General features: G+C 41.0%; 1 protein-coding gene across 1 annotated transcript in view; it reads left to right on the top strand.

Annotated features, from left to right (window-relative positions):
• Window positions 1-269: 269 nt before the first annotated feature.
• Window positions 270-17,663, top strand: part of Scin (scinderin) — an 85,651-nt gene continuing 68,257 nt past the window's right edge. The window contains exons 1-3 of the mRNA XM_021178708.3: window positions 270-593; window positions 6,463-6,617; window positions 9,536-9,697. Of these exons, the coding sequence (XP_021034367.1) occupies window positions 395-593; window positions 6,463-6,617; window positions 9,536-9,697 (516 nt within the window). The 5' untranslated portion in view covers window positions 270-394. The remainder of the gene's footprint in view (window positions 594-6,462; window positions 6,618-9,535; window positions 9,698-17,663) is intronic.

Below are 17,663 nucleotides of genomic sequence, written 5' to 3'. Positions count from 1 at the left end.
TAGTTCTTAATGCTCTTTCTCCTCACCCTGGCATCAGAGGGTGAACACCAGCAGGGAAGGAACTGGGGTAACAGGGACCAGTGTGCACCGGTCCGAGCTGATCCGAGCAAAATCCTTCTGTTGCAACGTAAAATAGCAATTATAATGTTTATTTACTTATTTGTTTTAGGAGGGAGGCATTTCCTAGAGTTTTGGTTAACCCGGTCCAAACTGGGATTCAGGTTCCCGCCCAGGGTCGGGCGTGGCTGTTGGCTTCCCTTCCAGTCCCGCCTCCGCTTCTGGCGAGCCGCTTTAAAGCCGGGAGAGCAGGTTCGCGGTCACCGGTCACCGGGCTCTTCCTTGGGCTCAGGGCGCGGATCAAGTCCTCGGCTCGCTCGGCCAGCATCGCGGCACCATGGCGCAGGAGCTGCAGCATCCGGAGTTCGCGCGCGCAGGCCAGCAGGCTGGGCTGCAGGTGTGGAGGGTCGAGAAGCTGGAACTGGTACCGGTGCCCCAGGGTGCCTATGGTGACTTTTACGTCGGAGACGCCTACTTGGTGCTGCACACCACCAAGTCCAGCAGGGGCTTCTCCTACCGCCTGCATTTCTGGCTGGGTAAGCAGTGAGCAGCACAGGGCAGCGGTGGGCCCAGGGTCTGTACGCCATCCCTCCCGGGCGGGCTAGGTGACACTTAGCCAGCACCCTCTCCTAACTCCAGGTCAGCTCCTGGCGAGCTGTAAACTCCGGAGATGCGAGTCATCCAGGACTCATCAGTCTTGACCAAACCACTTCTTGGAGGGTCATACTCATTCCTCCGGGGTTTTCCACTTTAACTCCAAACCCCAGTGTATTCGTGGGCGACTGCCTGCCTGTGGGAAACCGGGGTGCTGGCCAAATACTGAGCATCCTCCGGCAAGTTCAGTCCTGGTTTTTCAGGCAGGGTGGGGATGAAATCAAACTTGTTTGTGGATATCTGCCTCAGCTTGGAGCGAAAACTCCCGCTCCCAGCAGCAAACTTTTATTTATTTGTATTTGTTGCCTTGGGGCTCCGGCTTAGATTTCCCTGCTACCTGTGATTACTTACCTACGTAGCTCCAAAACCAAGATTATCCTCGCACAACAGGGCTTGCCTGTTTGGGAAAAGATACGGTTATCATCTTTTTTTTTTTTTTTTTTTAATTGCTCTATCTGGCTGGTGTATTTCTTTAGATAGGCTGCTTTGTTTCAAATTATTCATTTATTATTCATCTGTTTTAACAAGGACACAGTGTGGATCAGAACAGCTCCTTCAGCGGTCGTAATTATTTTGAGCTGCCTTGGTGCCAGGCTTTCAGGAGGACACTGGCCGTGTGTTCCACTTTCTCCACCTTCTACTTTTACCCGTAAACATCGTGAATGTTGAACCTTTCTCTGTGAGGTCTTGTGCCAGTCGGCACACCCCGTCTGACAACGTGCGCATTATCTGAGCCTCCTTTTCAAGCTAGCGTCTCTCCTATACCAGTGTTTCTTTCAGTATATTTATTCTTGAGCTCAGGAGGGAAAACACTCAAAACCACGGACTTTGAGTGCTGCCATTGCATTTTAATATTTAACATCTGAAAAATTAAAGAAAGAAGTAAAAACATTTAGACGTGATGTCCCAAGCCTTAGCAGACACCGGGAGCAGGCGTCTGAGACAGAAGACACATAGGGAAAGGTAGTGTCTTTAATTACAGTGCTGGGTGCTTGCTTGCAGTGGTTGAGTGTCCATTGCTGTTTTTCCCCTTGTAATGCCACTGCAGTCATAATACAAACGACAGAGTAATATATGCTCTCTTCATAGAACAGTGACCCTGGGGAGAACAGCATTCCCACCCTAAATATGGGGTCTAGAAAGGATGAATGTCTCAGGTGTCAGTTGGGTGAGTTTAAATGGGTGAAAATTCAGCTTGCAGTTAACAGCAGCTATATTTGCCTTCATTAGAAGCCTGCTCAAAGAAGACCAATTGTTTAATTCAGTAAATTTCTCCTCATCCAAGCAGGTTCCTTAAGCATGGTGCTTTGCTAGATTTAGAGAGACAGGGGCTTATAGTTAGGATGGTCCAGAACTCTCTGGAACTTAAGTGTAGCCCAAATTGGCCCCTCTTTCTTTCTCCTCCTGCTTTCCAGATCCCAAGTGCCTGGCTCACTTAAACTTAATTTTCCATTTAGTGCTAACTAATTTCTCAATTATAATAGGATATAATCTGGGCAGAAACATCCTATGATCTTAAAAATCTGGAAAAAAACCTCCCTAAAGTTAATAGTATATTAATTACAATCTAGTTCATCTATAACATTTCAAGATGCCCAGGAACCTGTAAGTCACTTAAGATAGATAGTTTATGAAACTATCCAGAGAATTTATCACTCCAAAGAATCAATAAGAATAAAAAAGATAAAACATTGGTAGAATGTGATTTGTGACATTAGAGATCTATAGGCTCTTTGCTACAAGGACAAGTAGCCTTGGTGGACATAGGGAATGAAGGCAAGAGGGAGAGGTTTCTGTGCCAAGGCATAACAGGCAGCAGAAGAGGACTCGGGACACCTTCAGAGTTTCCCAGCAGCCTTTGCTATTTCAGTTCTTCAGGCAAAGGAAACTCTGTCTGAAAGGGTTTATTCTGAGATCCGAATAGGGTAGAGTTCATGAGGATTAGTTAGAGAGAATGATTGAAGCAAGTTCTAGGAGCAAGACCCCAAAGTGCAGGGATGAAGTTAAATAGAGGCTGCATGAGAAAGGCTGTACACCGTATACAGATGGGGGCGGGGTAGAACCAACAGGAGGAAGTCAGGTCTCAGATGAGGGGATAATTTAGGTCTGTCCACTCACTGTTTCCATGACACTAGGGCATAGCTCTGATAACTGTGGTCATATTTCATGTCTAGATGCAGGGAAAGTAAGAAGTTGTTGATGTAACTTTAAACCTTTTGTATTGCTCCTTCTTAGCAAATGTTTCGGTTTCATACCTAGCAGTTAAATTGTATCTACCTTTTGCCTCTGTTCTCTCACAGCATCCAGTCTGTGGGCAGCAGTTCCTTTAAAGGTGCTATTGTGCCTCCAACCTATATTATAAACACCTTCCCTCAGCCTTCCTTCTCGACAGCTTTAGATCAGTCTATTAAAAAAAAAACACCATTTATGTTATAACTTATGTCTGTGTGGCCTTACACAAGGCACTGGGACACTACAGGACTAGATTATAACACATAACACATAATATACAGTATAAAGCTCTCATATTTTACAAAAGGCTAGTGCCAATACCAAGGAACTGGTCACTGGGCCAACAAGATGACTTAATGTTTAAAGGAGCTTTCTGCTAGGGCTGACTCTTACTACCCAAGTTCTATCCTTAGGTTTTAGAAGGAGAGAAGGAACCCCTAAATGTTGTTTTCTGATCTTCACACATGTGCTATGGCATGAACATGCCTTTCCTAAACTAAGTAAACCAATGTAGAAAAAAAAATTAAAGAAAACAACATGGCGGCCTTTTTGGCACCGGAGGTTTTTGGTATCTGGATTCTGAAGGCAGACATGTGAATTCACATATGTGATAAAACTACACAGAACTAACTTCATATAGACACATCAGTGGGGAACTAGTAACCCCGAGGCTGAATCAATAAGGTGGACTGTGTCTCTGTGGGGATCCCAGTGTGCTCCCTTGCAAAAGTCTGTGCTCACTTCTACTTCAGTATATTACGCACTATGGAGCCATGCTCAAGTTTTACAAAACTGCTCTCAGCTTCTATGTGTTTGAAGTAGATGCTTCTCACCATGGTGAGGATGCTCACTGCCTTCTATTCCTAGTGTGAGGATGTGATTTTAAAATCAGGAACAAGAGCTAGATAAGTCTATTTGTGAGTCCTCTCTTTAAATCAGTGTTGTGTTTATAACATCCCGTCTCCTAGTTCTAGGAGGTTCACATAATACATGCAAGTGTAACACCACACACCAGACTGCAAAGCAGCTCAGCCCAGCACAGCATAACAGGCGTCAGAAGAACTAGTTTAGGAAAGCAAGGGATGACGTCACAGACACAATTCCCATGGGAAATCAAATGAAGTCAGAAGCAGAATTCGTACATAAACATTTTTGAGTAGCTGCTAGAATTTCATCATGATTCAGTAGACATTCACTCAGTATAATACATTTAAAAAGTTTATATTAGCTTCATTAAGTCTTTTCAACTTAATGCAGGCAAGGGCTTTGGCTTATTTATTCTGATCTTCTCTGGCCCAGCATCAGCAGATGAGAGCATGACCTAATTAACTTGTTGCCACCCCATTCATTAACTTCATGCCCACCATTCATACTTACCTCGAAAGAGTCATGCTTTAACTTGTCAGATAACAATGTTTCTGCCAAATACATTATCTTTAATATCTTTGATACCAACCTTGACTTAAGAGTCTTTCTTAAAGCATCTTTGCATGAAATCGACATCAAGTTCTGCTATTGTGAGCGCTGGGAAAACAGGCAAAGAATGGCACCAGCATCTTTCCACATTGCAGAATTAGATGTGCAAATACATTTGGCCGTAGAAAGTTTACAAAACTCACAGTATCAGGTACAGTTCTGGCTACTGAAATTTTGTTTGAGAAGATCTTTGCTATGTAGAGTCACCCGTGAACAGGGATGGGGAACTGTAAAGGAAGTTGACTGTTTCCCTAGTCTAGGTAACTGTTTTCCTTTCCTCAATTTTGATAAGTTTCAACTGGTATTATTCAGGGAAATCCTGCTATTGCTTCTAAACTTATGGCTCATTAGGGGAAGGTTACATATTGTGATCACCTAAGAATTTACTACTAATAAGAATTGTAATAAATTCAAGTGGGGCTGGAGAGATGGCTCAGTGGTTGGGAGTGCTTACTGTTCTTGCAGAGGACATGAATTCTGCTCCCAGAACCCACACTGGGTGGCTCACACTGCCTGTAACTCCAACTCAGAGGGTCCCATGCCTCCTCTGGCTCCCAGGACACACAGAAAAGCATATAAGTAGTTTTAAGAAGTCTCTTTAAAAACACATGTATTGTGCTTCCTAAGAGCCTACCCTTTAGAGGTCTATAAACTTGTTTTGAAAGTCTTTTATAACCTCAAGAATTACTCAGTCTCCCTCAGTGTATTCATGACCTCCACAGTACCACAGTATAAAACAGGTCTGTCCTGGGGCTACTGGAATGCCATTCGTACAAAATACTAGTACCATGTAGCCTATGGCAAGAGTAGTATAAATGGGTTGGAATTTGCATTATTAGCAATTATACTTTTTTTGTACAGCTCAGATGTAGTGAGGGTTTTGAAGGCTTATGATTGTTAACTTTTTTTTTAATGAATTGTGAGTCTTCCTCAAGCCTGTCTTGGTTCTAAACATCACATACACCATACACTGTAGAAATTGATGCTCAGGAACTTGACTTCTGCTTGGATTGATTTTACTTTGTAACCATGAGAATTACTTATATACTGTCTCAAATTCTATCAGATATGTAGCATTAAAGACATGTTAGCACCTTATTTCCTTTACTGCCTTGCTATCAGTGATTGTTTAATACAACAAGAGGAAGTGGATGGTGAAGCGGGGAAACAGCTTCAAAAGTAGGGGACAGGTGCAGTTTTATTCATTTTTCTGTCTTAAAAATGATGCAGTTATTTAATTGGGGCCCATGAAGTTAGTATTCCTCACTGGCACCCTGTAAGCCTGCAGGATGATGACAAGGCACTTCTGAAACATTTTCCTGGCAGGATCTTATTAACTACATGAAGTGAGCACTCACCCCAGTCTTGCAAGAATATATTGATTTTTCCACAAGCAGATCTGCGTGCCATGTTTCTTTTGAAATATTTTTAAAGGAACCAGAAAAAGCAGGAACATGAAAAGCATTTGGTTCTGAGACGAACAACATGTCATGTGTGGCTTTTGATAAGGGATCTTTCAGCTCAGACTCCTGTCCTGAAACATCACTGAAAAACAAAACAAAACAAAACAACACCTTCTCCATGTTAAACACCCATGGACATTGGCATGCTCGGCTGGCAGAGGGAGAATTAGCCTCTCTTAGGGATGCGCTCATTAACTGCTTACCCAATACAGAGATACACAAATAACAAAAGTGGACTCAGTAGGTTGTATCAATGTATTTGTACATATCCCATACATATGCCTATATATGCATGCATATATATGTATATATACATATACATATATATGGGATATGCATATGTATATATGCATGTATATGCACATTCATACACATTCAAATTCTTTTAACATATATGCATATATACATATTTATCAGTTTGAGAAGGGAAGGGAAAGGAGGAAGTAGTATGATTACACTTTAAAATGTATTAATAAATTAATAAGAAAATTAAAAGAAAAGAGAGCTTCTAGTGTCCTTCTCCTCAGCTTGTCTGCCCTGTTGTTTTCCCCACGCAGCTGAGGGTCTGTGTTGGTTTCAGGAAAGGAGTGTTCCCAGGATGAGAGCACAGCGGCTGCCATCTTCACGGTCCAGATGGACGACTATTTGGGTGGCAAGCCAGTCCAGAGCAGAGAGCTTCAAGGCTATGAGTCGACTGATTTTGTGGGCTATTTCAAAGGCGGTCTGAAGTACAAGGTAAGCACTTCTCATCGGCACTTTCCATTGTGACATTTTCAGCCAGTTTCTCTTCCAGATCATGGTATGTGCTGCCACACCTGGTTCATGCTGTATTCGGGATGAAGCCCAGAGATGTCCAAATGCCGAACTAGCACTCTACCAACTGAGATGCATTCTTAGCTCCTTTATAATAAAAAAGTGTATGTGTTAATAGTTAGACAGGCCTCTTAAGGCAGTACACAGTAAAGGATAGACCTTGTCCAAGGCAATGCATAGTACCAGCTAGACCTTGTCCCTCACCCTAATTCTCCCAGGGAGCTTTATAGTAGGATCATCTCTTCCTACCCCTTGCCTTTCTGTCCACATATTCAGTTAAAACATGAAGGGATGAGGAAGACATGTGTCTCAGGAACCCTGCACAGCTGCTGCTTTCCTTCTGCTGTGTGCCTAAGACTTTAGAGCTAACTAGGATTTCTGATTTTATACTAATTTGCCCTTTAAAATGGCAGATTTAAGTCAGGTTTGGGGGGGTGCATACACATATTCCCAATATTTGGAAGGTTGAGGCAATAGGATTATGGGTTCAAGGCCATAGTGTGAGCCGTAGAGTCACACTCTATCAAAGTTGAAAACAAACAAAAAGTAACCAACCAACCAACCAACCAATTAACCAAACAAATACCAGAATAATGACCAAAGGCATCAGGTTTATGTCTCTTTTTATCTGATTATATCCTTGGATGAATATCTGCAGTACTATGAGATCAGAGTAAAAGAACCACGAATTTTTGTCTATCTCTTGAAATCATTATTTCACACTAGGATGCAAACCACTTCAAACATGAGCCTGCTACCTCTTGTTTTATTGAATTCCCATGAGTTCCTCTGGTTTGTGTCAAAAGATCCTGAAGTTTCCTTCATGTCAATGAAGCTAAGTTTGAAGAACTTTAAGCTTTCATTGTTCAAAGCAAGTGAGGTAAAGTCACCTTGTTAGTAACCATTTTATCCACAGATGACTGGCTTGCCTCAGGGAAGTGCATAAGCTTTTTGAAACCCTTGGTTTTCTGGAGTGTACAATGTAGTTTACACAATTTCCCCATACAGGTATAGTATGGGGATTAAGCATTACAATAAATAATAAAATTCTAAAATACTAAATACTCAGGATTAACTTGTCTATTAACAGAATCTTGGGAACCAAAATCTTGGATACATATGCAAAAGTGGACATAATAAAAAGTAACGTAGTTGTTGTAGCCTTATAACTATCAACATTTATGCTGGCACACATCAGCGTTTTTCACAAAGGAGATGTTTTGTAAATGGAGGTCCTATAGATCATGAAGACTCCCTAATCAGCGTCACAATGCTGTTGTGAATGGCTACAGGAGCAACGGATTGCTGTGGCTTCAGAGATCACTAGTCACCAAGAATGACCTAGATGACCATGTGATGCCCTTTCACCCACTTTTATAGATTATGATAATCATGGCATATACACGACCTCACTTAGTATAAACCCCCAATTGGTGCATTTTTCCACGGTTACTGATCTGTTCAGATGAATAAAACAAGACTGAGTCTATGCAATTTTTGACTGGTCTCTCATAGAAGTGACGGTGTGACTGTCTCACCCCCCGGGGTGAAGCTGGCAATCACCACTTCCTGCTTCTCTTTACTTAAGTAAGTGATTCATATGTCAAGACAAAATAAACTGGGAAGCAGTTCATTTTGACAGGGCCTATCATCGACAAGTCTGTCAAAATTATCTTCTTGCTGATTATGAGAATAGATACAGTTCCTAATTTAATTAGGAAAAGAGGAAATGTAAAAGATGATTGCAGTACTACAAGAAGATGTAGTAGGTATCAGTCTGTCTTAGTCAGGGTTTCTGTTCCTGAACAAAATATCATGACCAAGAAGCAAATTGGGAAGGAAAGGGTTTATTCAGCTTACACTTCCATACTGCTGTTCATCACCAAAGGAAGACAGGACTGGAACTCAAGTAGGTCAGGAAGCAGGAGCTGATGCAGAGGCCATGGAGGGATGTTCCTTACTGACTTGCTTCCCCTGGCTTGCTCAGCTTGCTTTCTTATAGAACCCAGGACCACAAGCCCAGGGATGGCACCACCCACAATGGGCCCTCCCACCCTTGATCACTAATTGAGAAAATGCCCCCCAGCTAGATCTCATGGAGGCATTTCCTTAAGGAAGGCTCCTTTCTCTGTGATAACTCCAGCTTGTGTCAAGTTGATACACAAAGCCAGCCAGTACACAGTCATAGTTTTCTCTTCAGAAACTCAATCAGTGCTCTCTGTTTTGTTGTGCTTGGGCATGTAGAATAAAGATTCTGTATAATGCTTAACTTAAGGTAAAAGTACTTAATACTTAGCCCTAGCTTTTTTTGTTTTTGTGCTCTTCATAGGAACAGCTCACCTTTCCCGTATTTCCTTCTCTGCTCTGTGACAGAGGGAAGGTTAGGAATCTTGTCTCCATGGTGACAGTGGGAAGGTAGGGGGTTCTCTTTTCTGTGAGTGACAATGGAGAGATTGGGTACCAGCCCTGAACTACTGTAGTTGAGCTTCCTCATCTCCAGTTTTTCCAGCCTCCTGTTGCATTCTTGCTAACCATCTGTAAGACATGAGTCATCTGGGAAACATATGGGCGATCAATCAATATTGACTTTTTTTTTATATAGCAGGGTATTCCTTGCTGAGGGGCCTTGGGAAATATTTTTAATTTTCTATTAAATTTTTTGATGGGGAAAAAAGAGTAACCAACTCACCTGTTGATTTTACCATTTACTCATTCCTCAGTTTACTTTCCACATGTGCTAAGGTGGTGAGTTTATCCTGTGCCTTGCAGCTTGTGCCTTGCGTCTGGGTAGCAGACTCACCTCTCTCTGTTTTGTGTTGTGTTTTGCTCCCCCTGGCCAGGCTGGAGGTGTGGCTTCTGGACTAAACCATGTCCTCACCAATGACCTGACTGCGAAAAGACTTCTGCACGTGAAGGGTCGGAGAGTGGTCAGAGCCACTGAAGTTCCCCTCAGCTGGGAGAGCTTCAACAAGGGCGACTGCTTCATCATTGACCTTGGCACCGTAAGTTTCATAGGCACATGGAGATCTGTGGAATTTGCTGCATCAAATAAGATATGCACAGCACTTCCACACACTTGACAGTTATTTAAATGACACATAAAATGGGACTACTTCAAAGATTCTTTGTTCTTTGATAGGTTTAGAATAGAAGAGTGATTTAGTTCTTCCTACCATAGAACAGAAATTGAACAATTTTCAGTGGATTTCCTCATGACTCTGGACAGAGTTTCCACTGATTATTTTTATCTTTGGTTGCATGTGAGAAAATGGGGCTTGGAGCAGGGAAGTGATTCTCTAGGCAACCAAAGTTTCCAGAATTTAAGCTGGGTATATTTGTCTAAAGAAGAAAATATTTTAACACATAAGCATACATAAATGTGTGTGTGTGTGTGTGTGCACATACCTTAACACTTCATGTTTTTCAATGATCTTAGGGTTATTAGATAAAGAAACAGAAATACAAATATTGTATATCATCTTAATGGGGTGTGGCATATTGTATCTAACTTACATTTTCTCTCAAGAAATAGGCTCCTCTGATATCAGTCACACGTTTCTTAATCATTATCATTAAGACAAAGACTTGTAAGGCCTATGTTACAACCTCATAGGTAGGGTTGATATTGTGTCTTCTAGACTTTCAAAGTCAAAATAGACAGCTATTGAAGAACCATGTGCCATAGTATAAAAAGACAGGCAAGATGGCTCTTGATCAGGTTTTCTTTTCCGCTCTTCCTCATGACCCTCACTCTGACCATGTGTTTCATAGCCATGTTCTGATAGTTATTTTTTATGCAGAGTCCATTGCTTCAGGTAGAATGTGGTTTGAGTTGCCTAGACCCCATTCAAGGAAGCATAGCCAATAAATGGTGAAGCCAGAGTTAGACTCCAGGTTTATGTGATTCTCCTCTCAGCATTTTGAGATAAAGCATCAGAGAGATTCCTGAAGGGTTTATTCTTCATTCACAGAGAAGGGAGCAGTAGGGTTCTAAACGTGGAGCTATGTGGTTAGTTCTGTCTGAGTAATAGTAATTTGGCAACAACAAAGGCATGAAATGTGTTAAGAGTTAGAGAATGGCCTGAAAACCTAAGTGCTACCAGTTCCTCTAAGTCAGCATGTGTCTATAGCTTCAATACAGTTAGTCTGTATTTGATTGTTTTGGTTCATAGCAGCTAGGATGTACAAGTGAGATTCAAACAATACCAATACTTAAAATACAGTTCCCAGTCCCATTCTCTTATTTTGAGTCTCATGGTCACTTTCATGAGCAATCCCTTCCAACTTCAAAACCCAATCTACTCTGCTAACCAGATTTGAGACCTGGCCTCCACATCTAGGCACAAACCAACTATGAGACCAATCCATCATTATCCTAGACCCAAAATAAAGAAATATGGATTGGAAATAAAAGCCCAGAGGCATATTTAAGCCACACAGTTCTAAAAATCAACTGCAATTGTCTCTCAAGGCCTGTGCACAATTATTTGTCTCAGCTTTAATTTTAACCATATTTTCCTTTTTTTGAAACATAACAAAATAAAGTATAATAAGATAGAACAAAACCCATCATATCAAAGTTGAACAGGGCAAACCAACAGAAGGAAAAAAGCCCAAGAGAAAGCACAAAAATCAGAGGGCAACTCATTCAGGAGTCCCATAAACATGCTAAACTCAAAGCTATAATTTATATGCAGAAGACCTGGTGCAGACCTGTGAAGTTTCTATGAGTTTATATAAACATTGATCTGTTGACTTGCAGGGCCTTGGTCTCCTAGGAACCTGCATCCCCACTGGTTCTTTCACTCTGTATGTACCCTCAATGTTTTCCTGAGATCTGAAGAGAAGGATTTGATGTAGACATCACATTTACAGCTGGGTGTTCTAAGTTCTATCTGTCATCTTCACTGCCCCACTCTGATGTATTTGTTCCCATCTGCCTCAGGAGGAAGTTTCTCTGATGACTGAAGAAGTACAGCAGGATATCATTAGGAGTGATTTTATCACTACTTCTTTTGTTTTCTAAAGACCAGTTTTTAACCTTGGGTTTCTGGTTCTTGATCATCCAAGCAGTGGCAGGAATGGTTTCCATATTGTGGGGTGGGCCTTGAGTCAAATCAGATATTGGTTGGATACTCTCGCAAGCTTTGGGCCACCACTGCTGTAGTTTATTTTGAAGGCAGGACAGCATTGTAGATCAAAGGGTTTGTGGCTCAGTTGGTGTTTACCTTTCTCCTTTGGTAGCCTGCAGAGCATCTTCCAGTACCTAGACACTAGAACATAGGAGCAAAGGTTCTATGTAAGGATGATCTTAACCTATCTGTGTTCCATGGGTTGTTTGGGAGTTGTCTTCAGCAGTGGGACCTTGCTGTCAGTTTGTGGAGAACAACCCATTCTCTTGACAACAACTTGGGTTGTTTGGGGGTTTTCATGAGGCCCCTATGGCCAACAACTCAACTGGATGTACCCTAGTCCTAGTACTGGACGCTTGGACACTTGGTGACAAGACATGGCCAGCTGGGACTCCATCTTCCTCATTATTTGGAGACTTCATTAGTATTGACTTCATATATTTAAGGAAGTTTCCACCTAGTTTTTTATATCACCTTTTATATGCCTCTCAATTCTAGCTATTTCTCCCTTTATTTCCTCTCTAACTCCCTTTTCCCTCACTATCCAACTCTCCCATTCTTGCCCCCCGTTCCCCAGTCCACCCATAAAACTCTATCTCTCTCTCCTTGGAAGATACATGTGTCGCCCCCCCCCCCCCCCGACTCCCAGTCCCTTCCTCTATTCCTAATTTCTCTGTGTCTAGGGATTGTAGCTTGGTTATGATTTACTTAATGACTAATATCCATATAAGCAAATACATACCATATTTATACTTTCGAGTCTGGGTTACCTGACTCAGGATAATTTTTTTTCTAGTTCTATCCATTTTCCTGCAAATTTCATGATGCCATTCTTAAAAAACAGCCGAGTAATAATCCACTGAGTAAATGTACTGCAGTGTATTTATCTGTTCTTCGACGCAGGGACACATAATGTGCTTCTGGCTATTTTAAATAGATCAGCAATGAACATGTTTGAGCAAGTATCCTTGTTGTAGGATAGCATCCTTTGGGTATATGCCCAAGCGAGGTATAACTGGATCTTGAGGTAGTTTTCTAAGGAACTGCAACACTGATTTCCATATTGGCTGTACAAGTTTGCAATCCCACCAGCAATGGATGAGTGTTCTCTTTATTCCATATCCTTGCCAGCATGAGCCATCACTTATATTATTGAACTTAGCCATTCTGACATATGTAAGTAGTTTCATTTTGCATTTCCCTGATGGCTCAGGATGCAGAACATTTCTTTGTTTCTGTGCCATTTGAATTTCCTCTATTGAGAAGTCTTTGTTTAGATCTGTGCCTCATTTTTAAATTGGTTTATTTAGTTTTTTGATATTTAGTTTCTTGAGTTCTTTATATATTTTGGATATAATTCTCTATCAGATGTAGAGTTGGTAATTATATTTTTTTCTGTTCTGTAGGCTGTCACTTTGTCTGGAGGACAGTACCCGTTGCTTTAATAAGCTCTTTAGTTTAATGAGTCTCATTTATTAATTATTGATCTTAGTGTCTATGCTAATGGTGTCCTGTTCAGAAAGTCTTCTATACCAATGAGTTGAAGATTATCCCCCCACTTTCTTGACCATCAGATTCAGTGTGTCTGGTTTTATGTTGAGGCCTTTGATCCACTTGGACTTGAGTTTTGTGCAGGATGATAAGAATGCATTTATTTGTATTCTTCTATGTGCAGACATCCAGTTAGACCAGCACCATTTTTTGAAGATGCTTTCTTTTTTCCAGTGTGTATTTCTGGCTGCTTTGTCAAAAATCAGGCACCAGTAGATGTGTGAGTTTATGTGATATCTCCAGAAGTTCTTTTTTTTTTTTGAATGATACATTTTTAATTAAGTACAAAGAAATAGAAGCATGCTGTCTCTGTAGTAAAAGGACTATGTTACAATATGACATTAGAAAGTGCTTGTAGGTAGGAATTCTCAACGCTCTTGGGGCATCCCTCACCATCAGTGTCATCTCTGTTTGGGGCTGGACTAGTGTGCATCTTTCCCAGGACCTATTTTATCAAATGAATACCATGTTTTAAATAAAGATTCAGAGTAGATTAATTTACCAACAGAAGGCAGCTATAGACTTTTCTGTCATGGTACTGAAAAGAAACAAATTTCTACCTCAATCAAATTTTATATCTTTTCTATACAAATATGTTCAGATATCTATTAAATGTCATATGTAGTCTACAATTCATATTTTCAGAATATTTTACACTAAAACTTTAGATGTTTGACAATAAAAATATTCCAAGGGCAATGTTTTGTACATGCTCATTCCATCTTTCCTTTTATTCCAGTCAGAATTTCTTTTATTTTTCATGTTTGTTTTAACTATCCTGGTTTTTGTTCTTGTTGTTGGCGATGGGTTATGTGTGTGTGTGTTTCCATATGAAGTTGAAAAATGTCCTTTTAATCTTTGTAAAGAATTGTGTGGAAACTTTTGTGGGGATTGCATTGAATCTGTAGATTGCTTTGAGTAGGATGACCATACCTTTATTATCACCAAAAATAAACACTTATTGGGCGTAAAAGCCCAGGGGCATTATTAAGCCACACAGTCCCAAAAGCCACCTGCAATGGCCCTCAAACTTGTTCGATGTTGTTTTAACAGCACTTAGATTTTTAACACATATTTTTAAAGTCCTTTACAAGTGTTTTGCATATGAAAATTTAAAGACATAAAGAGGGTCCCATGGCTCCAGCTGCATATGTAGCAGAGGATGGCCTTGTCAGGCATCAGTGTGAGGAGAGGCCATTGTTCCTGGGAAGACTTGATGCCCCAGCGTAGGGGAATGCCAGGCAGGGTGAGGAGGTGAGAGTGGGTGGGTGGATGTGGAAATACCCTCATAGAAACAGGGGGAGAGCAGATGGATGGGAGTTTCCTAGGAGGGAAGGGGAACTAGGAAAGGGGATAACATTTGAAATGTAAATAAAGAGAATATCCACCCCCCCCCAAAGAAAAGATCTCAGTTCTAGTTTGGGTTATGATGATCTCAGGTTCTCATCTGTGAAGGTAGGTTTTTGATTAGGGGATCTATTGAGACCTTAAACAAGAGGCACCCACCAGAGCTATGCTTCATCATGTTCACAAGTTTTTGTTTTCTAAGTTTGATGTTTTATGCAATTGCACAAACGCTGCGATCTATTTAATTAGCACGAATAGCTTCCAATTCAGCTTTCTGACTATCTACCCTTTGACCTTTGGCAAACAGTTAACTTCTGGAACCTTGGTTTTCTCTTATTCCCACATCCTGACCAGGCTTCTGGTCCCCTCTCTAGCTTAGCTGACAGGGGTTCACTCCTACCTGTCAAACTTACAGCTGAGAAATAGCTGTCGACATTTTAGTTCTCTGAAGGAACAAAAGTCCTCGAATGTGTGTGCATGATGACCACAGAGGGGACTTGGGGCTTCTATCTCTACATCACAGTCTTGTCACTGACCAAAGCTAATGTGTTGAGTGAGATAACATAGGGCTGAATGGCTTGAGACATTTGAGTCTGCTGAGTTCAGAGCTGATAAAACAAGTCTATCTGGCTGGGGTTCTCCTGAAAGTTGGTTTTATGAAATTATTATTTTATGGAACAAACATCGAGTTCTACAATGGGCTAGGTAGTTGCATGAGGTAGACAGGTTGAGCTCCCAGTGACATATGTTTTTTCTCATAGGCAATGCCAGCCATTTGCCTTAAATGACCCATAAAACCTCAAAGGATTAGGGTATGCATAGCTCAAAGATATATGTCTGTTTACCAATAAATTATCTATATTTTGGAGACACACTTTTGCTTTTAATTGTGTGTTTATATGTGAGTATGTGCACAGGTATTGAGATCAGAAGGTATTGAGTCCCCTAGAACTATAGTTACAGTTGATTGTGGGCCACCCAATGTGGGTGTTGGGAACTGAAAACTGTAAGAGAGGTATACACTATTAACTGCTAGCCATTTCTCCAACTCTCAAATTAGCCTTATTTTATGTAGTTAATTATCTTCAAGTTTTCCTGCTTCAGGGCCTCTTAGACACCGTGTGAAGGCAGTGTGCTTAGCTATTTTCCATAGCATGGACCTTTCCTGCACTGTGAAGGAATACTAAGGCAGGAATCCTCCAGACTCTAGAGAAAATACTCAGAAGATCGATGTCTGAGTTACTAACCTTTATCCCATTGACATTGTTAAACGTTTCTCATTGTGATAAGCTCTTGTGATTATCTTGATAACTTTATTGTGGGGTATGGCATAGTGAACAAAGAAGGAGATTGGACAACATTTTTCTGAACCATATATTTCAATATATCATATGAATATTTCAATGGTAGCTAACTATTCAGACCAGTATCTTCATTAGAGGGCACAGACACAAAGCCATTGCAGCTTAGGTTTGTTTTACTACCCATGTATGACAAACTCAAGTTAAATACCCACAGCTGTCACTGAACCAAAGCCAGTTGGACAAAACTTACCTTATATGTGCAACCCAAATCCTGTTTTTAATAGTGTTTGAGAAATGCAGTTTTTGTGATAAACCAAATTACTAACATGAATTCTCTGTGCCTTAGCAACACTTGCTCTTTTATAGTGTTTGGGCTGTGGAGACATTTCCTAGGCTTATCATGTCAATTGCTGAGCATGAGACAAGAGACTGTAAGGTCATAAGTTTAGAAAGTCAGTATGAAAGTAAAGAAAATCATGAATATTTTAGAGAATGGTATATTATATTTGTGTTATCGTGGTATGCCATTGGAAAATAAAATGAGATGTGGTTGGATCTTCACCAGATCTTACTTAAGTAATACATGAGAGGTAGAGGCAAGAGGGTCAGGGGTTTGAAGCCACACTTAATTACATAGTAAGTTCAAAGTTAGCTACAAGAGACCCTGTGTCGAAACCAAACCAACAACCATCACAGCAAAGCCCCAGTAACTATGGAATGCACACATGCTTTGAGGGTCGGTGTTCTCAAGGTTCGGGATATGAGGCTAACTTTCACAAATACCTCCGAGTCAGCCACAGGTGGAGAATGAAGCCGCACGGGAGGGGAATTCTTGTGCTGAGTTACCAACCTTGTCCTTCTGCTTTTTCTATTTCCCTGCTAACTCACTGGATCAGCTACAGAGCTTTGCCCTACTCAGCTGACTGTGACCTGTCACCCTCCCCAACATCCAGCCACCTGGCTTTGAAAGAGCAGGCTCTACTTCCATATTCACCAGTCACTGTGCACAGTATCGGATTTATAATCCCATCGTTTCTTGCAGCCGATGACTGTGGTATCACTGATGCTATGGCCTTTGAGCATCCACCATCAACTTTTCCCTCCGTCTCTGGGCTGAGGTGGGCACTGTGCATTTCTCTTGCCTTTGGCTCCCCTCCTTGCCTGGCTTGCTCATCTTCCTTTCAGGCTACCCTTTCTCATCTCTTGTTCCATGATCTGTGTGTCCACCTACCACCGAGCATTTTAAAAAGTGACACCACTTTTAATTATTTTATTGTTATCACACATTCATTTGGATTGCACTCACTCCCATGGTAATTTAACTGTCATACACTGGCAATTCCGAATTTCATAGTCTAGCCCTGAGCTCCAGATATGTTCAACTTGCCTAGATATTTTAATTTCAACTTATATGTATCATATAAGTTGAAACTAAACTTATATGGACCTTATAAGGTCCTTATATGTATCATATAAGGTCCCTTAAACTAAGTTAAAAAACATGTAAATAAACAAATTAATTAATTAAATAAGAAAAGAAGGCCATCAACTTCACCCTCATTTCAAATCATCTCTTCTCCTTTTTGTCCTTAAGAATGGAGCCACTTTGCACCTGGGCTGCCAAACTCCAAAGC

The sequence above is a fragment of the Mus caroli genome, unplaced genomic scaffold (genome assembly GCF_978045245.1).
Source record: "Mus caroli unplaced genomic scaffold, Mus_caroli_1 scaffold_14, whole genome shotgun sequence".
Classification (NCBI taxonomy): domain Eukaryota; kingdom Metazoa; phylum Chordata; class Mammalia; order Rodentia; family Muridae; genus Mus; species Mus caroli.
The sequence above is the reverse complement of the archived record's forward strand: the minus strand, read 5'-3'. Positions and strand labels throughout refer to the sequence as shown.